Here is a 27302-nt window from a genome sequence, read left to right as displayed (position 1 = left end):
AATAACCCATGCAACCACTGCAACTACAGTGGTGGAGGCTTGACTAGCATGGACCCAAAAGTATATATAATAATAATAATGAGGACTTTGTATAGCGCCTAATCTTTAGAAGCTCTAAGCACTTTACAACATTAGACAAAACCTATAAGATAAAAAACATATATAATGATATGATTACAAAAGCAAACACAATGAAATTAGAAAACATAAAAGACATGCTGCAAATATTTAAGGTAGGAAACATTATTATGGCTTTAAGTTTGTTCCTACAGTCAAAATAAGTGAGTTTTGAGAGCACTCTTGAATGGTATCACTGTCTTTGTGTCTGAGTTCAGTGGGCAATTCATGCCACATTGCTGGGCCCTGGTATGCAAAAGAACACTGTCCATATGACTTTGTTTTCATAGTGGGAATAATGAGTATACGATTGTCAGAAGAGGAGTGTACGTATCTTGCTGCTGTGTACACATGGATGAGGTTGGATAGGTATGTTGGACTGCAGTCCGTCAGTGAAACGTAGCACAGAGAACAAATTTTGTGTTTGATTCTGGATCGAATGGATATCCAGTGTAGGGTACAGAGCAGCGGGGAGGTGTGCTCTGATCGTGGTACTCTAAGTGTGATCTGAACAGCCGTGTTTTGAACATTTTGAAGTTTCTGGCATAGATATTGAGATGAACCAGACAGAATTGAGTTACACTAGTCCAGTCTTGAAAGTGCTAATGAACACACAAGTATTTTAGTGGCATCAACTGAAAGATATTTGTGAAATGAGCTGATGGGTCTCAGCTCAAGATATGCAGCCTTGCATGTGTTCATGACATGCTGGTACAATGTGAGAGTACTGTCAAGAGTAACACCTAGGTTTCATACTGATTGTGTGAATTTAATGTTGATGTTGCTGATATTTATTGTTTGAGGTAAAGGATGTGAATGAGAAAGTCTTTGTGTTGTGATCAGAATGGCCTCAGTTGTATCATCATTCATCTGCAGCTTGTTACATGTCATCCATGATTTCATCAGAAATGCACCTCTCTACACCTTGGATGGTAGCATCAACTTCAGTGGCTAGATTTGTGTATTTGGGTGTCATCAGTGTACAGTTGGTGAGACACTGGATGATGATCTATGACACTTGAGAGTGGCTGAGTATAACATCATTTGTTATTGGTAGGAGGTCCCAGAATTAAATTTTCTTGCTACGCTACTTTTAAGAGTTTGAAGTATGGTACAAATTTCATATCTAGCAATGTGTGCGTATGTCATAAGAGTCGATAAGATTGAGTCAATAGGGCTGGAAATAAATAGGTTGGAAATGAATAGGCTTATCTCCATTTGACTTTATTTACGATTGAATTTATTTCTATTTGACTTTACAATAATTTTACTATGTTTCTTTTTTCTCTCACAAATACAGGATCCAAATAGTAACAAGATAAAGCAATGGCTAGACGTAAATGATGCATCTGGAGTCTTCACTGGTTTGATGGTCATGGACACCCAGCCTGTACTTGGAGATTGGAAACTGAAAGTGGAATCACATGTAAGATTTCATCTATTTTCTCCATCTGAGTCTGTTTATTTCTATTTTCAAATAAATCTCTTCAAATGATAAGTTTTGTTCCCAAACGCACTCCTTAAATTAGAAACTGGAGTGTTTGCTATAAAGAAAAGAAAATAAGCTGTTACCAAGGATATCGTAAAGCAATAAAATATAAGTGCACTGTATATTTCTAAAACATTTCCTTTTCACATCGTCTTTTGCGAACCAAAATTATTCCATCTCTCTCATGTATAGTATAACTGCAATAATACACATGATATTGAATACCATATTTTTAATTATTAAATGTCCTTAGAATGAAAATTATTTTACCAATAAAAACATTCTCCAATGAAATCTAAATATACTGGCATGGAGCTAGAATGTCAGATAGCCAAATATACTGTTCAGGGGGTATAATATGCAATAACTAAACATGCTGGTACAGAGCTAGAATATCGAATAGATAAACATGCTGGTATTGTCCCATTGTGTCGAATAGCTAAATATAATGGCATGGAGCTGGAATGTCAGATAGCTTAATTGACCGAATTAGAGCTAGAATGTCAAATGGCTAACCATGCTGGCATTGAGCTGGGGTGTTCAAATAGCTGAACATACTCGCACTACGTTATGGTGTAGACAAGCTAAATATGCTGTTATAGAGAAGACTTATATAATGATTGAAGTGTGAGATTCGATGAGGAACTCATGATTATATAGCAAATACACCTCTCCCTCGATAACTCGTGCACAGCGGTGTCCACAAACAAAGACCACACTATAAGCAAGATGCAAGTTACCAAGGGACCTCCCATTTTTTTTAAAAAAATCGCTTTGACATCGAGAAAGCTGGGAGGGGGGAGGCATTAGGGAGCTGGTCCATTTATTGACTGAATCCTCATTTTACAATCACATCGATATTCATTTTTAATAACGCATTTTTGTTTTAAATGAAGTTGTTCACTATTCTGTTTAAATAACATTTGTTTTCAAAATATCCAACATATGAAAGATCATTCCAGTTGGTTTTTAACCATCACATATATACGAAAAAATCTGTGTATTACATTACTCCTTTTTGGTTTCTTTATGAGTCTGGTTCCTGTAGTGGTGTTTAATATTTTCCTGCCAAATTGGGAGTCCAAAAAGCAGGGAACTAGACTAACTGTTGATATACCACAAAACGAGATTCCTTTTTCTCAAAAACAAGCAACATTTATTTCATGAGACAATTGTCTACATCGAAACTCAATTTTTGTATTGTTCAATTAGTACAATAATGATGTCATGATTTCATTGGAAGTAATAATGAGTTATCGAGGGAGTGGTGTACAGCAAATTATAGGCAAATAAAAAATCTTACTTCAAATAGATTGAGAAAACTTGAATTAAAAAAGAGTAAAGCTCATTTTTTATCATATTAGAGTTTCAATTGTGCCCAACACTGTTTAGAAATGAACACAAATATTTGAGGCTGTTGAAGAAGAGGTTAAAGAGGGAGAATCCATTAATAAAACAAAGGTTGATATTTAAAAAAGCTCTTGTGAAGTTAATGTCATTCAATCTGCTTATTTAACTTTTGGAACATAAATTTGAATTTAGGTCAGTATTTTCTGAATGTTTTGGATAGAAGGATATTTTCAGGTTGGTGAAACTGATTCCAAGTATGTATGTATGTGTGTGTGTATGTGTAGGTAGGCAGGTAGGTAGGTAGGATGGTAGGTGGGTAACAAGAGCTTTTCCATTTACATATTAAGAACCTAAACAAATATTAAATCGACAGAAAGCATACTAATTAGTCAAAAGGAAAAGAATAAAAATGCATAGTTGATAGAAATAATATACATGAATCAATGCGTGTGTGTAAGTGTGTGTGCCCATATACAAGCCACGGCATTAACACAAATTTTATATCTTTCAATACTCCTTTGCCTTTAAAGTTGAACACAGCTTAGATTATTATGAGTTTTACTTGCAAGAAAAGACTTTCCAAAGAAACATAAGTATACGATAAACAATCCTATGTTTCAGGGATTTTCAACAGAGAAAGTATTTACAGTGGCTCATTATGGTAAGTTTTTGTTGGTAATTAGTTCTTAATTTAACAATCCTCTGACTAGTGCCTGTGTTTAAATTTACTCTTGCTTTCTCAATATCTTGTTGTTTTCTGCATAACAATCAAAAGGATTTCAGTCATTAACTGTCCTCATGTTCCTACCAAAATTTGTATTTATAAATTTTGTAAAACAAATGAAATTTTCATAAAACTTCCCTAAGCTGACCCCTCAGAAAGCCAAGGACTTTTGTAGATTGGTTTTATATTAATTTAACCATGGGATATTGATCACCTAACTATAAACAAAATAAAATGAAACAAAACTCGGCTCTGGAGGTTTGGTCCAACTGGTCTCTGTCTCTGTCTCTCTATTTCTCTGTCTCCCCATCTCTGCCTGTCTGTCTTTCTGTCTCTCTTTGATATTATAATGTTTTACAGTCAGTAGTTCGTAGATTTTCATCCAACTTGGTTCATGCAGGCACCATGTCCTTGCCCAATACTTTTTCGAGTAAGTACATGTATACAGAACTTAACAGTCCCATTACAATATGCATAGTGGAAGAGTTGCCATTCCTAATATCAGTCAATAAAAATCAAAAGTCATTACTGCTGAATATAAGTTGTTTCCATTGTCCAGGAAGTCAAGACCAACAGTTGAAATAGTTGCTAAGACTTAAAGACTTAAAGAACTGTTTTTATGCACAAATTTAATGTTTCATACACCTGCCTAATATAAAAATTGAAAAATAAATAAATAAAATACATGAGTCTGGTCAAAAAGGTCCATATGTTTGGATAGGTTTAATAAAGCAACACACAAGAATATCATTCACTGACCTGACAAGTCAGTGGAAATTCAAAGATTAAAAGTTGATGCACCCCACCCAAAATTATGCATGCATTTTCATGTCCGAAGGCCATTTTTGAGAACATGTTATGCTCACAGTGCAAACAAATGCCCTTTCCCTGGGTGATAATTTTGAAAAACACTGTGTACTTAACAGCTTGATGCAATTCAAAATAGTTGTCATCGAGGCAGTTTTAGATATATTCTACTTGCCTTGAACCGTTTCTATTGTTGTAAATGGCTATCTCTGCTTTCTAGCCAAATATTGGTATTTCACTGGCTACATACTGTGCAATGACTACATGAGGACTACATGCCTCACATCATTTTAAAGAACAACACAAACCAAATTCACAAAGATATTCATATCTTTAATTATTACACAAAGATAGCTCAAAAAGTCACACCATACCTGTAAGTTATGAAATTTGCCAGGGACCAATTACGAAACTGTCCTCTGCCACCTAAAGCTTGACAGAAACGATTATGTTTCCTTTTTATCTGAATTGTTTCATCATTACTTTTACCGAACTAAATTTTTATTTTGGTTTTGTTTCTTTTTTTCTTTTTTTTTTTAGTTAGTAAACATTTCTGTTCTAGAAACGAGACACTTATTTTGAATACTTGTCCATCTGCACTTGACCCATAAACCAAACTTGGAAAATTAATATGAATATTCTCTCGACCTCTACTGGGTCACCATTTTCTCTTATTGCTATAATTATAGTCAAAATACTGTAATAATTTACATGTTTTGGTCATCTTGTTTAAATGGAAATAAGGGAACATTTTTTGGCACTAAACAGATATTCATTATGTGAAAATGTCTAATTATATCAAGTTGGAACTGAATTATTTTAAGTTATAGATTTGTCTTAATTTAGCAACTATGTAATACTGTTTTACTTAAAACGTCATGCAAATATTAGTTTACTTCCTAAAAGTAAAAAGCAGTCATCACTTTTGATGCTGCTGCATATTAATTGTGTTGCTAATTTGAAAGCTGGTAATATGAATGAAGTATTGACACTGTATGTTTCTTAATTTACTCAATCAGTAAAATAATTACCTTTAAAACTATTTTCGGTTTTTAAGCTTAAGTTATAAATATTTATATTTTATTTCAAGTTTTCCAGACTGATAAAGTAATGCGAAATTAAATTTCGGCACACGTAATGGAATAATGGTTGTGAAAGTGAGATCGGTTTGCGAAATGAAATCATTAACAAATAATGCTTTCGATTATTATCAGAAACAAAGCCTTTTATGTTACAAACATATCTATCTATGTAAGCATAATATTAGAACTAATTATAGATATAATTCCATTTCCCATCATGGACGGTGGACTCGTAACGTTAATGTAAATTTTATAACATAACGGTTTTAATTTTGTTTTAGTGTATCATGAAAGTTAATAATGTATTATTAATCGAGACATTAAGTAAAGGTAGATATGTGAAATGTAATTAACGTAGTTACCTGTCATATATACTCGATTGTATATGCTTGTGTGTGTGGTTATGTGTGTTCATGACACTACTTGTCACTGACCTAAACAGTTTCCAAACCCTAAATTTATGTCACTTTTTTACAACACAGTATCATTAAATAAATGATTATTTTGATTATACAACTTGGGAATTATTTTAATTCCATTTTGCATGAAATGGATCTGTTTCATAATAAAACTCCATTGCATATTCAAGACCATGCTTTTATTACATTAAAGTTTTATTGTCATTACTGCCTTTAAATGCTTCAGAATTAAAGGTTGAGCATAAAATGCTTTTTCCACCTTTTTGGGCTTTTGTACTTTATTTAACTTAAATTAGAAGTTGTTAATTTTTTATATATTTAATTGGGTATTTGAAATTAAAATCAACATGTTTGTGGACACATATAGTATATGTTGTTTTACAGCAGTGGGCACCTCATTTGGGTCTTTTGAGATAAGAGGAGATCATTATTTTTCAGGTTTTATAAGCTGATTTATATTTGTAGTGATACATAAAAGCTTTAACTGAACTGTAGGCTATTAAAACCTGAATGGAAATTAAACTATATTATTGTCCATTGGTGGTTGATCATTCGTATAGTTCAAGTCAGTAAATCATTCAGAAATGCTTTGATTAATGATGTCAGTATGTATGTATGTATGTATGTATGTAGCTTTAGAGTATACTTTGAAAAGATTTATTATAGTCAAATATATGCATCAAATATTAATAGTATTAAAAATATGTAAGTGACAATTTTTTTTAATAATATTCATATTTTAAAGTACATAACTTGTCACAGTATATGCATTTAAATAGTGCAACAAAAAACTGGTTTCCAAGGTATATCCATTTAAACAGTGGAATCAGGCAATTTTTGTTTCCATGGTTCATACATTTAAATAGTGAAATCAGACCATTGGTTTCAACTGTGCGGGTATTTAAACAGTGGAATCAGATATGTGGGTTCAACAGTGCATGCATTTAATAGTAGAATGGGACTATTGGTTTCGAAGGAGCATGCATTTCAATAGTAAAATGGGATCATTGGTTTCCAAGGAGCATGCATTGCAAAAGTGGAATAGTACAATTGGTTTCCAAGGTGCATGCATTTCAATAGTGGAATGGGACAATTGGTTTCCAAGGAGCATGCATTTTATGGTAGAATGAGACATTTGGTTTCCAAGGTGCATGCATTTCAATAGTGGAATCAAACAATTGGTTTCCAAGGAGCATGCATTTCAAAAGTGGAATCAGGCAATTGGTTTCCAAGGAGCATGCATTTCAGTAGTGGAATCAAACAATTGGTTTCCAAGAAGCATGCATTTCAATAGTGGAATCAAACAATTGGTTTCCAAGGAGCATGCATTTCAAAGGTGGAATCAGACAATTGGTTTTGAAGGAGCATGCATTTCAATAGTGGAATCAAACAATTGGTTTCCAAGATGCATGCATTTCAAAAGTGGAATCAGACAATTGGTTTCCAAGGAGCATGCATTTCAAAAGTGGAATCAAACAATTGGTTTCCAAGGAGCATGCATTTCAATAGTGGAATCAAACAATTGGTTTCCAAGGAGCATGCATTTCAAAAGTGGAGTCAAATAATTGGTTTCAAAGGAGCATGCATTTCAATAGTGGAATCAAACAATTGGTTTCCAAGGAACATGCATTTCAGTAGTGGAATCAAACAATTGGTTTCCAAGGAGCATGCATTTCAATAGTGGAATCAAACAATTGGTTTCCAAGGAGCATGCATTTCAATAGTAGAATCAAACAATTGGTTTCCATGGAGCATGCATTTCAATAGTTGAATCAGACAATCGTCTTACACATTATTTATTGGTTGATTCATTCAATAATTATTATTTCAAAATCAAAAGTGAACTATATTTGATCTATTTAAATTAATGGGGTTTTCATTTATTTAAAATGCATGTTTTCTACTTGTCCATTCTAATGTACATGTGGATCTGACATGGAAATTGGAATAGTTCCTTTATTTCAAAATGAATGTCTTTTTATTCCATTTAACTTCAAAAAGTAAAAAGCATAAGCTGTTAAAACAAGTATCCAAATGTTGGTCATTTGCCGTGACTTTCAATGGTGTTTATTTAGCCCAAACAAAATAAAGAATCCTAAAGGGAAATAATTTCATAATCTTGTTTAATAAACTAGTCATGGGAAAGCAAAAGCGTGTCATATCATGTCCTCACTGCTATCAGTTGTTTTCTTGCTATCAATGTCCGATATCCTAACTGTAACATCAATGTCATTTGCTGTTCATTCACTTTTGTACGAGAGTTACAAGACTCTGATGAAGTGAATAGTTTTATGTCACGGTTAAAATATGACAAATAATGTATAATATAATGATTCTACATTTTCATCAATAGTCAACAGACATTCGCCAAATATTAACAAATTTTAAAATGTCTATTTGTGAATTTCTGTATACGCCCAATCTCAGAAGATTTAAATACTGTTTGTGGTATTGAAAAGTTAATTGTATTTATTGGCAATGTGTGTTTTGTTTTTATTTGTTCAACTTTCTCGAACTAAATATCTTTAAATACCTGTACTTATTATGTTTTACTTCCCTTTTTAAAATACACATATGTATTCCTTTCTTATTTCTCTTTCATCATTTATAAGTTCAGTTATTGCACACTAATCTCTAAAATTCTGTTTTTGAAATCATTTATATTTCAGAATGTTTCAATAAGAACATTAAATTTAAATCTGAGTTTCCCTGATTTTAATTTGCAAGTATTATTTCTGTATTTTTCAATAAGCAATTAATTGTTTTATAATAAATTACAGTGCTGCCAAAATTTGAGGTGACAGTTGAGCTTCCTCCATTTGCCCTCTCATCAGATAATTCCATCACTGCTAAAGTAAAAGCTATGTAAGTAATATTACTCTAGGTGACTTATATATTTTTCAATCGGAGAAAAAAATGACGGAAATGAAATATTCTTTTTTGTTATCACATGAATGTGAAAAATTTATTCTTACTTTGGGCAGATTTCAAAGTCTGAGTATCGGTGAGTGAACTGCAGATATTAGGATTTCAGAGTCTGTATACCTGTCAGTGAAGTGCTGATAGTAGGATTTCAGAGTCTGTATACCTGTCAGTGAACTGCTGATAGTAGGATTTCAGAGTCCGTATACCTGTCAGTGAACTGCTGATAGTAGGATTTCAGAGTCTGTATACCTGTCAGTGAACTGCTGATAGTAGGATTTCAGAGTCTGTATACCTGTCAGTGAACTGCTGATAGTAGGAAATACAAATTCTTTCTCTCATTATAGAGCTGAGGTGGCTTATAAATTGCTGTAAAAAGCATTGTACATTGTTGTGATGGAATTACAGTTACTGTCTACAACCTCAAAATTATTTTAACTTTGTTAAGCTGCAGATTTATACCATTTGTAAAGAATCAATTTTAAGCATCTCAGCATCAGAAAAGAAACAACAAACAAACAAGAAAAACAGGACAAATAATAAAATAAATATCATCATTATTTCAGGTATACATATGGGAAACCCGTCAAAGGCACCGTCTCGGTTCTAGCAAAACTTAACTATTGGTATAGACCATGGAATTATCAAGGCGATGAACCTATGGTGCATCTTACAGCAGAAGTGAGTAACATTGAAGTACACTTTCAATAATTCTAACTAAGACATCATGTTTACAGGGAAAATGTGTGCCATTTTTATTCATACTGTTCTAATGTTTAATATATCTGGGCTTAGGTATTGCATGAGTAAATGAATCAGTCCTAATATATTTTGCCAGGCCTATTTATTTCTTTTGGACTGATTTTCGATTAACTTAATGAAAAAGACAAGATGTACAATGCTTTACAGTACATGGACTATGCAGGTATCATTCTTCTGTATGACAGCTCTGAACATGGGACACTTTGATTGAAAGGCTATATCATTATTTCAGTCTTTTAAGGAGGCATTTGTGTAATTTGCGTGTATCTATGTTTTTAAGATCACAGGGGAGGCAACTCTAATCATCCCACTGGATCACATCAAGACTATTTCTCAATACATGAGTGGTCGATCCTTGGTGGTGGAAGCCAATGTTACTGAGAGTCTAAATAAAATCACCAGGACAGGATCTAGCACAGTCCAGTTTTATGAGAAGGCTGTCAAGATGGAGTTTTTGCAATCCAACCCCAAAACATTCAAGCCAAATCTCCCCTACACCGCTTACGTAAGTTATATATATATATAGTATACTTCATGGGATTTTAGCTAGGTTGTCTGTATTGTACCTCATTGAAATCAAAATTAGCGGAAAAAAAATTGGGAGACTTTTTGTGTTTATTTATATATCTACTTGCAGCAAGAAATTTTGGAACATATTATACTAACTTCCAGGAGGCATTTCTCCAATTTTTCATTTTATAATTACAGGCATTATTACTCGGCAAAATATTTTTTGTTGTTTACCAAAGGATGTTAAGAAAATGTACTGTTTGACGTTGAACATGTTCCTGATAAAAGGGTCAAAACCACGAGCATCGAAACTGTGTATTTGTATGACTTCTACCATTTGTGTATTTGCTTTGTTTTCCTTTCTGAATCATACTTTTAGTGAAGCAATTTTTCATGCTGTACATAAATTGAGATGCTTTATATTTAAGAAGTATTCAAATATACCTGAACCATTCATACTGGACAAATAAGAGATTAGCGTCCTAATACAGGTGGCTGCTTAAGAAAGATAATTGCTTGATACAGGCGACCTTTAAGGCAGATTTGGCTTTGTTGAAAAATTGCCACTTCGTTGTTTTTAAGTCATTTATGGTTTCAGTATTACAAAACAAATATAATCAAAATAAAGTCATACTGAGTACATATTGACATGTATTTTCCATGTTCAAATTCAAAACTACATACTGAGTACATATCGACATGTACTTTCCATGTTCAAATTTTAAACTACATACTGAGTACGTATAGATATGTATTTTCCATGTTCAAATTTAACACTATGCTAAGTATGTATATAATTTCTATTTATTTTTCTGTCTCTACATTTGACCAAAATTCCATTATAGTCATATTGCATCATGGGCAATATAATATTTTCCAATTTCATAAGAAATTATAAAACTTTTAGTGAAAAACTGAAACTTGGATAATTGATCCATATTTGTCCATACAGTTGCGGGTGGTAGAACAGGATGACCGCCCCTTGGCTGGAGCTAGACATCAAGTCTCTGTCAATACAAGAGTAACCTACGATCTCCCAGGAGTCACTCCAACACCCTACCCTTTCTACTCCCCACAACAACGGTCCTACAACCTTCCTTCCGTCAATTATACACTGCCTGACAATGGCATTGTGGCGATACAAGTGAACATCCCGAACAATGCTACACATATCAATCTTGATGTGAGTATAGATAGGAATGCATTCTCTCTGTCTCTCTCTCTCTCTCTTAATAAATAATTGTTTTACCCTAAAAATGAAATGTTTTTTATTCAGCTCATATTGTCGATGAAATTAGGAATTCTTTTGTATTGCATGTATACTGTGTAATGTGTGAAAGACATATGGATATGACATAAAGCATGGCTGACATTGTAAGTATAATGCATAAGCCAAGGCTGACATTGAAAGAATACTGCATAATCAATGGCTACAGCCAAGCACAACAAAGACAGTCCCCAGTGTCTTCCACTTTATCAATGCAAATGCAAGCTGTGAACTTTGCATCCTCCTCATTGGGCAGCAAATAAAACATGACCCGACACCAACATGCCTTGGTGTGAATCTGGACAGATGACTGACATCCTACAACCACCTGAGGAAAACTGCAGCAAAACGTAGCTCTCGAAACAAAAGTACTCTGCAGCTGGCTGGTTCAATCTGGGTCGCTACCGCTCAGACACACAAGACATCAGCACCGGACCTCTGTTATTCAGCAGCCGAGTATTGCTCTACTGTCTGGGCTTGATCATCCTACACTAAGTTAATTGATGTCCAGCTCAACACAACAATACACTGGAACATTACGTCCTACTCCTTTACCACGGCTGCCAGTACTCAGAAACATTCCTCCTCCACAGCTGCGTCACCAGGAAACAATCACAAAAGTGTTGGCTAAGGTCTATGCCAATGAGAAACTTCCACTGTACATGGACATCACCTCCAGCAGTCCGCTTGACTTCGAGATGCCCAATTTGGTTAGGTCCATTGCTGGAAGATATGACAGCTATTTCCTCATGCAGTATCGAGTGGTATATGTTGTAAACCGCTCACTCATACCTGAGCTATCTGTCTGCCCTCATGGCTTCAACCTTCATTGTCATCTGCAGACCACACTGAACCACTTTCAGACAGGACAGTGTTGTTGTGCAGTCATCCTTGTCCGATGGGACCAAACCACTAACTCACAAAGTTCCCCGGTGGACAGCAGGCTCTGGACCTTGCTGATGATGATGTTGTTAAAAAGGCTGAGCATGCACTGCACATGATAATAATTATAATAATGGTTGAAGTTCTGTATATATACTATATTATTCATGGCTGATGTTGTATGTATATTTTATAATCCATGTCTGACATTGTAGGTATACTGTATAATCCATGAATAAAGTATAATACATGGCTGACTGCATTTGTATATTGTATAATCCATGGCTGACGTTGTATATGTACTGTATAATCTGTGGCTGATGTTGTATATATACTGTGTAATCCATGGTTGATGTTGTATGTATACTGTATAATCCATGAAAGATGTTGTATGTATACTGTATAATCCATGGTTGATGTATGTATATTGTATAATCCATGGCTGATGTATGTGCACTGTATAATCCATGGCTGACGTATGTGTACTGTATAATCCATGGTTGATGTATGTATATTGTATAATCCATGGCTGACATGTAGATGTATTGTGTAATCCATGCTATATATACATGTACTGTGTAGTCTGTAGCTGACATCGTACATATACTGAAATCCATGGCTGACATTGTATATATACAGTGTAATCAATGGCTGAACTGACATATATACTATGTAATCCGTGATTCATGTTCATTGCTAGCTTTTTTAGCTATTTTCAGTCCAGACTGTTTTATGCAAGTCTTTTTGACAAAATCACCTAAAATAATGTAAACAAAAATACACATATTTGACATGTCATTTGTAAACATGAATTTTGACTTCCTTTTAAAAATTGTTACTTTATATAATATGTTTCATAGTTCAGTGACTATTTCTTGTCACTTTTATTCAATGTAAGAATATTGTTTGATATTCTTTACATATCATCTTTGCTGTATCTTTGTTTATACAATTTAAATTTAATTCAGAATCACATTGAGACTTTTAAAAATTGGACTTTGTAGATTTTAAAGTATCCACACATGGATGAAGGTGAAACAAGACTTGACTTGCTCAAGTTTGGTGTCAAATACTTTAATGCGGATTGAACATTAGAATTGAGAGCCATATCAAAGATATAACGTTAAATAGATGTGTAGCTCACAACAAAACTGATTTCAAATTCTATAACTTTGTCTTGTTAGGCCAACTATGACGGTGTGACGGCCTTCCTCAGCTTGGACAAGACCTACTCCCCCAGTGGCAATTACATTCAGCTTTTCCTGCATTCAACAAATTTGCAGGTAAGATATCTGACAAACCATGAAATGGAAATAAAAGAATCATGTTAGTAAACAAAAGGTGATGATTAATGATCCTAACCTTTGTTGCATACTATGAATATGTTTTTCTTTTCCCATTGTAACTTATTTCTCGGAAGGACATTTGAATTATTTAATGTTATTAAAATTTGAAAGATACAAAGCCCTAGAGGTATTTCACATGTAAGGAAGCTCGCTAAAATGCGAGAAAACTTATTTTTATGAGGTTTTTCTTTCATATAATATTATAAATGTTTAAAAGAAAGAGGAAGCCTTTAGACTTAAGTTCTGGTGAGGTAAAATTATGCTTTAATAATTTGAGTCAACATAATTTACTCGGCATAGATAAAAACCTGTCAAGAAATCTAGTAAGATGAAACTTTTCTTGAGACAGCAATGAGGCCTTTTGAGAAACATAGTAAAAGAGGTTTTGTTTTAAGACATAGTAAATTGAGGTCATTCATGAGATATAGTAAGATGAGGTCTCTTGTGACACATAACAAGATGAGGCCTTTTGTAAGATTAGTTCTTTCATGAAAGATGAGGTATCTTGTGACACATAACAAGATGAGGCCTTTTGTAAGATGAGTTCTTTCATGAAAATAGTAAGATGAGGTCTCTTGTGACACATAAGATGAGGCCTTTTGTAAGATTAGTTCTTTCATGAAAGATGAGGTCTCTTGTGACACATAACAAGATGAGGCCTTTTGTAAGATGAGTTCTTTCATGAAAAAAGCAAGATGAGGTCTCTTGTGACACATAACAAGATGAGGCCTTTTGTAAGATTAGTTCTTTCATGAAAATAGTAAGATGAGGTCTCTTGTGACACATAACAAGATGAGGCCTTTTGTAAGATGAGTTCTTTCATGAAAATAGTAAGATGAGGTCTCTTGTGACACATAACAAGATGAGGCCTTTTGTAAGATGAGTTCTTTCATGAAAATAGTAAGATGAGGTCTCTTGTGACACATACCAAGATGAGGCATTTTGTAAGATGAGTTCTTTCATGAAAATAGTATGATGAGACATTTCATGAAACATGGTGAGTTGAGGCATTTTGTGAGACATTAAACTGAGGCCTCTATTGACATAAAGTAAGAAGAAGTCTCTCGTTAAACATAGTAAGATGTGGTTGTTCGTGACACATAGTAAGTTGAGGCTTTTCATGAGACATTATTATAAGGCCCTTCAAGACACATAGTATGATGAAGCCAATTGTAAGAGATAGTAATGGGAGACCTTTCTTGAGATAATATGTTCATGTCTTTCACAAGACATAGTAAAATGAGATCCTTTTATGAAACTTAGTAAGATGCAGTTATTGAAACATTTTATCTTACTGGTATAGTCATTTTTAATACCCAAGTTACACATCCCACATATTTTCTTAGAAATTGTCTCAATACGTTTTGGATATGTTTCATGTGTATGTGATGTTTTTGAATATTCATGACATGATTAGTACACATTCTTTGTTCCGTTGCAGTTAAAGTGTATATCATATCACACAGAAGTTTGAGCTCTGCCATTTTTCAAAACAAAGTTTTAAACATTAATAGTAGTGCTTGAATTTAACATTTTTGTCATTATCGGTGCAAAAGTTTTCACAAAATATCTGATTACTTTATTTGATTTATTTTTTTTTTTTTTGGTGCAAATGCTGGAACATATGCAGATTGTTATTTTCCTTTCAGCCGAATCATCCTGCCAACTTTGAGATAAAATCTACTGAGCCTGTTTCATCGGCCATATACCAGGTATGATTCTGATAACAATTTCTTCTAATCTTTTTATTTTTATCAACTAGTTTGTTGAAGGCATTTGTAATCACTGCGTCTTAATCCACAAGACCATATATACACATGAAAAATCTACCACATATGTAAGCAATATATGTATCAAGCCTATGTCACTGTTGCAGTATCAATATGGCCTCGATAAAGCATCTAATTATAACATTAACTGTCCAAGATATAAAAAAAATTACTTCAGTTCCAACATTCTTCCCAAGAGATATAATTTAAACCAGTAAAATAAAATTAAACAAAACAAGACCATGTCAGTAAAATAATTATTGTACATGTGTGGCAGAATTTATTTAAAATGGTTAGAAACGAGATTGTTTGAATTATTAATAAGGATCAGGTTGCAAAATAATTTAAAAACTTTCATCAAATTTGGCTTTAATCCATTAGGTCCTTAAAACATTATTATGCAGGAACGAAATTCATGAGAGACAGAGTTTATGATGTGACAAACATGAGTAACAGTTATTTGTCCCCTCCATAGATACAGCAGAGGCCTAACAATATAGACTTACATGTCTATTTCAAGCTAAAGTACCACATATTTAAGGTGTCATGTTTGTTTCAGTTGGTGTACACTTCTATTTTTATTACCTTAGGTAATATTTGATATATAATCACACCACATTTTCCAATTCAGGTTATGTCTAGGGGTTCAATTGTGGCCACAGGAGGTCTGGTTGGAAACCACACTAACACTGTCAGCTTTAGCATCCATATTACCGACAAGATGGCGCCCAATGCACGCATTGTTGTGTATTACGTCAGAACAGATGGAGAAGTTGTCGCTGATAGCATCAGCTTTGATGTGGATGGAGCATTCCAAAACAAGGTTAAGATTATTCTTATTTCACAGTATCAGCCTTTTCCTTCAATGATAAATATTATATTTCAAAATGTGTGCGAATCCTGGTGCAAAGCCTTCTTATTAATAGTTTCATAAAATCTTTATTATCTAACTATTTGATATAATATTGGCATCTATTTATTAAATTCTGGAATGTTATGCATTATTATACAACATTTTTATACAATATAAACGACCTTAATGAACCCCTCTATATAATGAGGTGGTGCACATTAGAATCCAAGGTGCAGTTGGACAATATGAGGATCTGATTACCACTGTAAAGAAAGGCAAACTAAGATGGTATGGTCACGTCTCACTCATCTGGCCTGCCAAAGAGAATCCTACAGGGTATAGTCAGAGGAAAGAGAAAATGAGCCGGACAGAAGAAGAAATGGAAGGTAACATCTAAGAGTGGACAGGCATGGACTTTGCAAATTACCAAATAGCACTGAAGAACATGGCAAATGGAGAGGGATTGTCAAAAGTCATATGTACATATGTAGCACCTCTATGACCAGCCAGGTTAGGAGAGAAATGAAATGAATGAATATTTACAATGGAATATCCTTTTGCAAAAAGGTTCGCAGTTCAGGTTCAAAAATCCAAACAACAGAGCATTCTAGATAATTGTTTTACTATTATAGCTTGAAAGACTCGAGATTTATTAAATGCACATTTCTTTAGATGCACTGTTGTCTTCAATATATTAATATGCTTGTATATGGTTCCATTCTGGGCATGCCCAGAACAATGATCTGCTTTATTAAAAAATGAGATAGTATCAGCTCGTGAGATCGAATCAAGAATGCCATAACTCAAAACTATAATCAAATTTATAGGTCAAAATTAACAGTCTCGCTGATGATAAAGTAAGGTATACTCCTTCATACTTATCTCAGGACTTGTATGTATTTCAGGTCGACATAGATTTTGATACAACCAGAGCCCAGCCTGGTGACAATGTGCATGTGGTAGTAAAAGCCGATGCTAATTCCGTGGTTCATCTGCTGGCTGTTGACCAGAGTGTCCTCCTTTTGAAGTCTGGAAATGATGTTACAGCCACTCAGGTTTGCCTAACCATTTAACATTTGGCACATGCTAAGAAAACAACAGCCTTGCACATGAACGCACACCATACCCACAAGATAACGCATGCGTGTATGTGCATTTGTCAGCATGAGACGTGAAATTTCTTGCAGTGTCTTTAAAGTTTACATGCATAAATGCTATGAGTGTTCTTTCATCAGCACGAAATGACTAACTCATTTTTAAATCGTGTTATATAAATATTTTAATCCTAAACTTATGGTGGAACTAATAAAATAGTATGTTGTACATTATAGCCTGATTACCATAACGGGAGATCCCATTTAATCATTGCAGTTCTCATGTGCATGTGCGTATGTATGTGTCATTGTGTAAACCAGAAAACAATGGAATCATTTGATTGCATTATTGATAGTGATAAAAGTAACAAACAACTTAATTTTGATGCCTTGTTGTAATCAGTTTGTAGAGAACTGAAATGACTATGTATATGAACTTTGGTCAACGGGATCACATTGACTTTTGTCTCTTGATAGAAATCCATGGCAAATTTAATGGATGCAAAACGGCATATTATGATTTTCACACAAAAATTTTAAAAACAATTGCATTAAAAATTCTTCATTTGCATTTCTGCAGTATTTGATAATTGATACTTCACTGTGACATAAAGTAAAAATCTGAACCTCCTGCAAATCGTAACTTAACTAGTTTATTAGGATGTCAATCCATTTTGCATTGACTAATTCCAGTCAGAAAGATGCAAGTATTTTATGAATGAATTCAAATCATAGTATTCATATGTCCAATATTTATAGGTAATTGATGAGTTGAAGTCATATGACTCCATCACCCAACCCCATAATCCCTTCTGTTGTGGTATGATGCCCCTCGGAAGAAAAAAGAGAATGGTCTGGTGGCCATACCCCACATATTACGGAGGATCTGATGCTCAACAGATATTTGAGGTAAATTTTGGAAACGAGTCTTATTAGAAATTCAAGTACAATGACTGAGAACTAAAGAACATTCTACAAGAAATGAAAGTACAGTGGTACCCCTCTTATACGGCCACCTGTTCTGCACTGAGAATTTGGCCTTAGAAGACTGGTGGCCTTTCCAGAGGGGAACTAAATTTTTGTGAGAAGTATAAGTAATGTACATACTTCAAAGCACTTAATATCATCCTTTAATATCTTCATTTAAAAGTAACATTGATTATTAAAATGTTCTTTTTGTTATAATAGTAGACTTATTTCAACTGAATATGCATTAATAGTTCTTATTCTTGGCATAAACATTATATGCGAGCAGGTATTGTTGTCATGCACATTGCAAAACCATTCAAAAACGTCATTTAAATCTTGGTACATACCTAATTCACTTTCTATTTACTCCATTTTCCCTCTGTAACTTAATGACCTCCATATTGGTTACGACGTTGTTTATTAGAGTCCTTCCACATAAAATTACTTTATTCGAGTTTTATGTGCATAAAATTGTTTGGCAAGGGAGGGAGTCCCCACATCACTCAATGTAGTCAAGTAGAATAACCAACTTTCTTTTAAAATAATATGTCTCCATTTACGTGATGACATATTAATGTTTGGTAATGATTTATCTTGGTGTTGATTGGACGTAATGCCTTCTTCGTAAAGGAAGCAACAGATGTGTTGTCACTTGATTTGTTGGTCTTTGTCTGGTACCCTGTTTTGTTCAAGGTCAAGGTTAATTTCTCTGTATGCATGTGTATGTTAATGCACAAAATCTATTTTTAGCCTATGCTGAACCTATTATGATCTTGACAATTACGTCCAGTTGTAATCAACAAAGAGAACAGCTTGACAGCTGAATGAAGCCCAAAACTCCATCATAACATTTTTGAGTCCATTTCCTGTAAACATCAGATTTATAGACAATGATACAATATTAATCTTACTGTTACATGTACTTTACTCAACACTTCTTTCAGTAATGGAAACTTGACAATGGGAGACCTGTATCAATGATAGAGATAATCTGATTGCTTACTTTACATCACGATATTAATTATTTATTTGTTTTGGATACAGTTGGAAAAAAAGTGGCTGCTTGTAAGGGGAACATTTTACATTTTTGTATTAATATGATGGCCGCTGGTTGAGTTAGAGGGGTGGTCGTTCCTGAGGGGTACTTTTGAATACATACTTGTTGGTGCCAGGGGATTCTGGCCATAAGAAGTGGTTGACCGCTGGTCAAGGGGTATGTTAAAGGGAGGGACTACTGTGTACTTAAATTTTGAAATGATTGTATATATTTTCTTCATAGATGTTTGTGAGAATAGTAGAATGTTAATGTCCCACATTTCTTTGATTTCCTCATTTTTCATAAAGTTTTTTCATGAATACTTCATGTCTGTCCAGGTAGTTTTAATTCTAATTTACATTATGTACATCAGCACCAAACATTATGAATAAATCTTCATTTTGTACATCTTTCCAGAATGCTGGGGTCAAGGTCATCACAGATGCCACTGTTTATCATCATCCAACACCCAACTGTAAGTCTTTGCTTGCTTATTGTTTCATTTTTAATGTTATTATGGTCTTTTAATAAAATGCATTTAAATGACCTTTGAAAATAACAGCAGTATATATGTCGAAAGACTTGTGCTTGAGGTAGCAAAGTACAGATATCAAAATGGTTTAAACGTGGCAGTTCAATATAATGGGCTCTCCAGCTGTTACAGGGTCAAGGTCATGCATCTGAAATTGTTCCACTGGTAAATTATAGATACAGTCGGTGTTTATGATGAATTTTCCAGGGTGTACCATCTTGCAAATGCAATACACAGATTTTAAAACCAAACAAAACTTCTTCATAATTATTCCTATAGGGAAATTCATTCTAAACAATGTGTACATATATGTATGACATATGTGTATTGCACTTATATAAGAAATATGTGTATTGAATTGATATAAGGCATACAGGCATTGCATTGATATCAGAAGTAAATGTATTGCATTGATATCAGAAATGCATGTATTACAGTGAGATAAGAAATGTATGCATTTAATTGATATAAGATATATGTGCATTGCGTTGATATCCGAAGTAAATATGTTCTGTGAAATCAGAAATACATGTAATACAGTGATATAAGAAATACGTTTATTGCGGTGATATAAGAAATATGTGCATAACAGTAATATAAGAAATATGTGTATTGCAGTGATATAAGAAAGATGTGTATTGCGGTGATATCAGAAATACATTTATTGTAATGATATAAAAATGCATGGATTGCATCGATGTAAGAAATATATTATTGCAGTGATATCAGAAATATGTATATTGCAGTGATATCAGAAATATGTATATTGCAGTGATATCAGAAATATGTATATTGCAGTGATATCAGAAATATGTATGTTGCAGTGATATCAGAAATACGTGTGTTTTGCAGCAATATCAGAAATATGTATATTGCATTGATGCTCCAATTTCCTCAAAACTGCCTCATCTTGCAAACTCTCATACAATGACATGTTCCTCAAAGTGGTATGTTTGTTTCCATCTTTCATGATATCATTAGTTTACAAGACATATGAATGGCTATCATCTGTAATTAATGTCATCTGCAGTGGAATTACTAAATGTAATGGTCTTAATCAGTACATTGGTCTTACTAAATGCAATGGTCTTAATCATTGCTATTGTCTTAATCAGTGCAGTGGTCTTTATCAATGCAATGGTCTTAATCAGTGCAGTGGTCTTAATCAATGCAATGGTCTTAATCAATGCTATGATCTTAATGCAGTGTTCTTAATGATTTGTCTTGAATTTTATCTTTTCTTTTTGCATCAAGAGACATTATTTCCATTTTATCTAAGGCTGCTTTGCAGCAGTATAGAGAAAACTGTTTTGAATGTAAACATGTAAACAGGTGCTTTTAGGGTGTTCACTGTTCTCACTCGTGAGACTTCAAGTACAATTACTGTACTGCCGTTTGATCCCCAATGAGAGTACTGAAATGTCTATTACTATTAATCCATCTCTTATTATCTTGGGTTAATTATATTTTGTTAGTAATCTGCAAAACAATAGCTTTTTATACCCCTGCACACTGATATATTTAGAGAAAATTATATATGTGCTGATCAGATTAAACATTATTCAGCAAATTTCATTCACGGACATTTCATTTAAAACACATTGACTTGATATAGTTCATTCAGAATTCAATAACTTGAAGCAGGTCACTTAAACACAATAATCTGATACAGTGATAAAGAAATGTTAGAATTAGGACAATTAGGCTAATCGTTGAAAATTTTTGGAATCCATAGAAAAGTTATTTTTCTTCTTTGTAATTGGTTTTTCCCTTTAATACATGCACTGTATCTTTCAGTGTAATTATTAAATAAATACTTGATTGGACTGATTTAGTAAAAAATAATGAAAATTAAAATATTACAAAATACCCTGCTGTGACTAAATGGTAGACTGTACTTGAAAAGGAAATTTTTTTGTGGGTAGAAGGGTCCATTTCATTTTGATTTTGTTGAAGTATTGATGCATTCCTTCAATATTAATTTTGATCATAATATCCTTGAAAAACTCTTTGTGCTTGTAAGACATAAACCTTTCTCGTCGGTATTAACTTTACATTTGCAATAAAAATATCTCAGACTTTTTCGGGCCGATGGTTGATGGACCATTTATGGCTATGGCTGGTATGGCATCTGGGGCAGGGATGATTAATTCAGTTGTCGCGCCCCAGTCTGTCACAAATCAAGGCCTTCAAGAGGTGACAAAAGTCCGCTCTGTATTCCCGGAGACATGGCTTTGGATGAACCACACCGTTGGGTAAAATATCGCACATGCATATATATATATATAAAAATAAATTATTTTCCCCTTGTGTGCTATACGCTTGCTTGGTTCGTGTTCGCACAGTGATTCTTCCAGCATTTTGAGTGATTCATGTGTTTACATCAAAATACAAATTGGTAGCTTAAATGCTACACAATTTGATGTCCAGTATCTATGTAACAACCAACAATATGATATAACTACAACTCTAATGTCTCTAATGTTTTTGGTTCTTGAATGTGTCCGTTCATGTGTGGCATTATTTCTGTGGACAATTTCGCATTTAATTACAGATTTTGACACAAATCTATATTTCAATAGGATTAATCTGCGCAGTTTGCTTGCGATCGCAAAATACTAATGATTTCTAATCATATCAGACCATTCCCGCTGGGAGTTCATGCTTGATGGAGATCGAGCCCCCGTGGCATTGCCCGATATGGCTTTTAGTGGTGGGATGGCTATGACTCAGTCTGTCAGCAACCAAGGTCTGAAAGAAGTGAATAAAGTTCGCTCTGTATTCCCGGAGACATGGCTTTGGACAAACCAAACTATTGGGTATATTAAATAGTCCTGTTGACTTGTACTTTTCTCGTCTCTGGCATGCAGTATGCTTACAAGTCCCATGGCAACATTATAACTTCTCTGTTGTACTAGTGTCAGGGTGTGGTTAATTTCCTAGCTTTAGAAAGTATTATGCATTTGTACAATATAAATAGTCATGCATCCACTTGATTTAATATTTGCTAAATAGGAACCATCAATGGAATAACGCTTGAACACAATTTCTAGCTGTCTGCCTACCCATGTCACCATGGTTTCATCAGTTTTGCAGTGTGAAACATCTTTTGCATAAATAAAAATGATAGGTTTTGCTTAGTAATACTTACTTATAGGTCAATGTATCTCAATGATGTGGAATGAATTTAGAGTTGATTTTGTTTAACCAAAAAGCAATTATGGCCCTTGTTCGGCTAAAACATTTTTATTCTTCCCGAAACCATTCCATTTATATCAGATCCTAAGGTATACTTAATGCTTACATGTCAACATTATTGTTAGTTAATTTGAAACATGGCCTGTCCTCTTTAATATCTTCTTGCTGCTTTCACATTTTCACAACATTTATTATTTTGTTTATGGATCATGATTTTCATTTGTTTAAAAAACAAATTGGAGACAAGTCATGGACATTATGACTGGTTTTAAATCCAACTTTATTGCTAGAAAGGATCAGTTGGCTCAGTTGGCCAGATTAACTATGAATTATTTAAATCCAGCTTTATTACTAGAAGGATCAGTTGTCGAGAATAACTATGCGTTATTTAAATCCAGCTAGAAAGGATCATTTGGCCAGAAGAACTACATATTATTTTAATGCACTTTTAACATAACCTATCTCAATAAATGCTTCTTTTTACAGTTAGTATAAATAGTCTGTAAACATTTCAGTGTAGTGTATAGTACTGGTGGTTTGACTTTCCCTGTGGCTTGGTATGTACCTTATTTGCCCTATTTACCCCAGACTTGGGAGTTCGGGTTGAGAGTTGCTTCGTATCCCAGTCCCACTTTTGTATTTCTTTAATGGTTCTTGAACTATTTCATGTATTTTCATGAAATGTGGAATGTATTTGTCCACTGCCAAGACAGTGTGGAGTTATGGGCTTTGTAAGATAAGCACTTTTTAAGTATCTTCCTTTTATGAGAAAATTTAGTTATCTCTTTACACTTTCATGTGTTATTCATATCTCCTGAACTGTCGTCATGAATCTTTATATACAGGCATCGTTACTATACCATGTTTTGCATATTATAGTGGTTTTATTTTGGTAAGTACTTCTGCAATATCGATGCTGTCTTAAAACTTATTTCTGATCATATCACCTGGGCCATTTAATATCTCTTCATCAAACATGGTATTGTATCATAACTGGATGGTGTATACCTTACAAAAGTTGGCATCATGAATGGAAAGGTTTCTTGTATCAGGATGTTACTAGTAGAGGTAACAGTGTAGAAGGATTTGGGGTTATGTATGACTCTTTAAGACTTTATACACATAGCGAAGGCATTGTAAATGCGTGATGAATGTGATCGTAGAGTTTGAAGTTATCTTGAATATCTCAGACTTTTTCCTGCCGATGGCAATGATGGGAGCAGGTATGGGAGGAGGAGGGGGCATGGTCTTAAATGGTGCAGCAGCTGGTGGTATGGCCACGACAGGTGGTCAACAAGGCCTGCAAGAAGTTACTAAAGTCCGCTCCATATTCCCAGAGACATGGCTTTGGACAAACAAAATCGTTGGGTAAACTTTCATACAAATCAGATTAGTTTCTCCCGTTATCGCTAAAAATGTTTTGCGCTTAATATGCATAAACGATTAGTGGTTTCTTCCCAAGGCATGTTTCTGGCATTGTTGAAGATAGCCATTTCCTCTGAAATATTTTAGGTAAGTGAGAAATAAAAAGCTTCGTTGCCTGGCATCCTAGGTGTAGCCGTTTCTGAAAGAAAAATTTAAAATATGATCAGTTATGTTACAGAAAAATTAAATTTAAGAACATTGTATACTTATCTAAAAGGGGCAAATGTATATATAAAGTGTCTTAAAGGTTCATATTTGTGAATAAATGCTGGACCCTGGGTGAACAGGGTGAATATATTTTCCACTTTGCAGTCCAATTGCCCAAACTGAAATAAAATAATTGTCATGACTGTCAGATAAAACAATTGCAATACTATTTTAATGAGGTTTTCATTCATGCAATCGAATCAAATATCATTTGCGCTGCTGTTTTTTGCTTTTACAGCGTGTTTTGTTTAGACATGGTCCATTACCATGATGGGATGCAAGGATCAAACTACAGTTTCATCAACTTAAAATTGTCCTTCTCCTTCTAATGTTTTATATATGAAGCAGAAAGCATGGCTTCAAATCTCATAGTGTGATAATGTAGTTATGAAACAACATTATAGTTGTTAATTTGTATTTGTTCAGACATTGTGTCCATAAACAAAGATTTCTGAAATAGCAAGTGTGGAAGTTCCATGCTCTTTTCATGTCATCTGGGGAGGGAGGGAGGGAGGGAGGGAGAGAGAGAGAGAGAGAGAGAGAGAGAGAGAATTTATAAATTAACACTATTGTTGGAATTAATATTTATGTTTGACTCATTTATATTAACTTTCAACGTGTGAAATATTCTGGAAGCAGGACACAAAAGTGTTCAGAAGACTTGTGTCAGAATCAAAATACAGTTTCAAAACTCCTACATTCATGTTTCATCCTTACAAAAAAAAATGCCAAATAATTTTCACCAATTACTGAGTTAACACCATGGAAATCTTTTTCATGCTAAAGATAGGAAGATGTTCAAGCTACTTCATGTTTAAAGGGGATTCATGGAAAAGCCATATTCCAGGTGGCAAAAACTTATTTTACTATATATTTGCAAATCTAAACTCAAAAGAGAGAGGTTTTTATTTACTTGAAATGGATATTCTATATCAAATTGACTGCCAATTTTAGATAAAATATTAACACGACTATTTCCCACTATTTTCTTCCATATCAATTGCACTGTGAAAGAAGCACAGTGACAGTACTGTCTGTTTGTATGTATCTATGATGATGGTATATACATGTACAGTGTTATAATGTCACTGAAATCCTTGTACAGTAGAATAAAGATGCGAACTTGAAATTTTTAGGACCAATGACACTGTACATGCATTTTTAGTGTCATATTTTGGAGTTTTTATATCACCTCTTCAGATGGTGCTACAGGTGAAAAGAACCAATGATGTCACAATTATAAAACCTATTTAGATTCTCAGCATGGAGTCATTTTGACACATTCAATGCATGAAAAGGTGATTGCATGGCCTGATCCGTTGCCATATATTCAATTTAGTTCACTCATCACATTTTTTAAATGAGACCGTAATCTTTGGCAGTGTATCAAAATATTAACTGCTGGACTTGTTTTCTTGTGTCATCATTCCTATTTCTTAATTAAATCAGCGGTCTTAGAAATTTAATCACTTACGCACAGATCATATATCTTTAGCATATTGGTATTTTTGTTGAACCTGTTTTGCTAAAGATAGCTGCATTCTAAGGGCAGGTTACTCACTAAATCTTGACAATATTCGATTTATGTTTATTATCTTAGACCCTTTTCGATTTCCAATGCCTATGCCTGGTATGGTTCCTGCTCCTATGGCATCCAGCATGTCCTCTGGTCCGCAAGGCTTACAGGAAGTGACGAAAGTGCGCTCTGTATTTCCAGAGACATGGCTTTGGATAAACCAAACAGTGGGGTAAACTATCATAATGTCGTTAAAGCACAATGCGATTACCTCATCTGTGTCGCTTTATGCTTGCTATAATCTTGCACTTGGAAATCTATGCATTGAATGAGTAGTGTTTGAAAACACTAAATTTTATGCCATCCTTATTGACGAAAGTCATGAAAAACATGCATTTTGCAAATTGTTGCTTTCTTTAATTATATATACATATCAGTCGAAGGTCAGTTTCCATCCCCTCCCTATCTCCATTGTTGTTATTGTAGTTGTCTGTTTAAAGGCTTCATATATTTTTTGCATTTTGTCAGCAAAATTTTTTCAAAGCTTATTACACTTTGAATTTGAAGCTTTTAACAGTATCTTGAGTGAGCATAATGGTTTCCCCGTTTAAAATTATAACGTTCGTATAATACCGCAGATTCGATCTTCGATACTTATTGAAATCTTGGTTTCATATTTACATCAACAAAACCTTGAGTGTTGTTGAATGTCCAGATTGTCTTTTGTTGACCTGCTTATCATGGATTGAATTAACTAAGGAGAAAGTGAATTGCTTGCAAATATTTTTGAATACTATACCTGCTTTTTTGTAGCAAGTAGTATACAGTCTGTCTACTTAAATATACTTTTATGGTCAGCCTTGGCTTGATTATTTCTAGTTGTGGTCATATTACTCATGTCTCCATTTAAAAGACCAAGATATTTGTATGGCTCTAGAGTGTCATGGAAAACTACATCAATCGCTGAATATTTTTAATGTGATTATTCTATTTTTAATTATTATTGGTACGCCTTCTTAGTGCTAA

The 27302-nt window shown here is 33.9% G+C and overlaps 1 protein-coding gene across 11 annotated transcripts in view; it reads left to right on the top strand.

Annotated features, from left to right (window-relative positions):
• The window catches only part of LOC149797374 (CD109 antigen-like), a 70704-nt gene that overhangs the window by 7105 nt on the left and 36297 nt on the right, over positions 1-27302 (top strand). For 7 of the 11 annotated variants that reach the window (XM_089962146.1, XM_089962143.1, XM_089962141.1 and 4 more), the window contains exons 7-18: positions 1418-1543; positions 3578-3617; positions 8769-8853; positions 9477-9591; positions 9953-10177; positions 11135-11365; positions 13516-13614; positions 15327-15389; positions 16078-16269; positions 17205-17354; positions 18153-18302; positions 19816-19873. In XM_089962146.1, coding sequence (XP_089818272.1) covers positions 1418-1543; positions 3578-3617; positions 8769-8853; positions 9477-9591; positions 9953-10177; positions 11135-11365; positions 13516-13614; positions 15327-15389; positions 16078-16269; positions 17205-17354; positions 18153-18302; positions 19816-19873 — 1534 coding nt within the window. Of the gene's footprint in view, positions 1-1417; positions 1544-3577; positions 3618-8768; positions 8854-9476; positions 9592-9952; positions 10178-11134; positions 11366-13515; positions 13615-15326; positions 15390-16077; positions 16270-17204; positions 17355-18152; positions 18303-19815; positions 19874-22007; positions 22186-22571; positions 22750-24318; positions 24497-26360; positions 26509-27302 lie in introns of all 11 variants that reach the window. The other 4 variants (XM_089962149.1, XM_089962144.1, XM_089962147.1 and 1 more) reach the window with 4 other exon arrangements.

This window comes from Sinohyriopsis cumingii, chromosome 6 (genome assembly GCF_028554795.1).
Source record: "Sinohyriopsis cumingii isolate HCF-2022 chromosome 6, ASM2855479v2, whole genome shotgun sequence".
In the NCBI taxonomy this organism is placed as follows: domain Eukaryota; kingdom Metazoa; phylum Mollusca; class Bivalvia; order Unionida; family Unionidae; genus Sinohyriopsis; species Sinohyriopsis cumingii.
The sequence above is the reverse complement of the archived record's forward strand: the minus strand, read 5'-3'. Positions and strand labels throughout refer to the sequence as shown.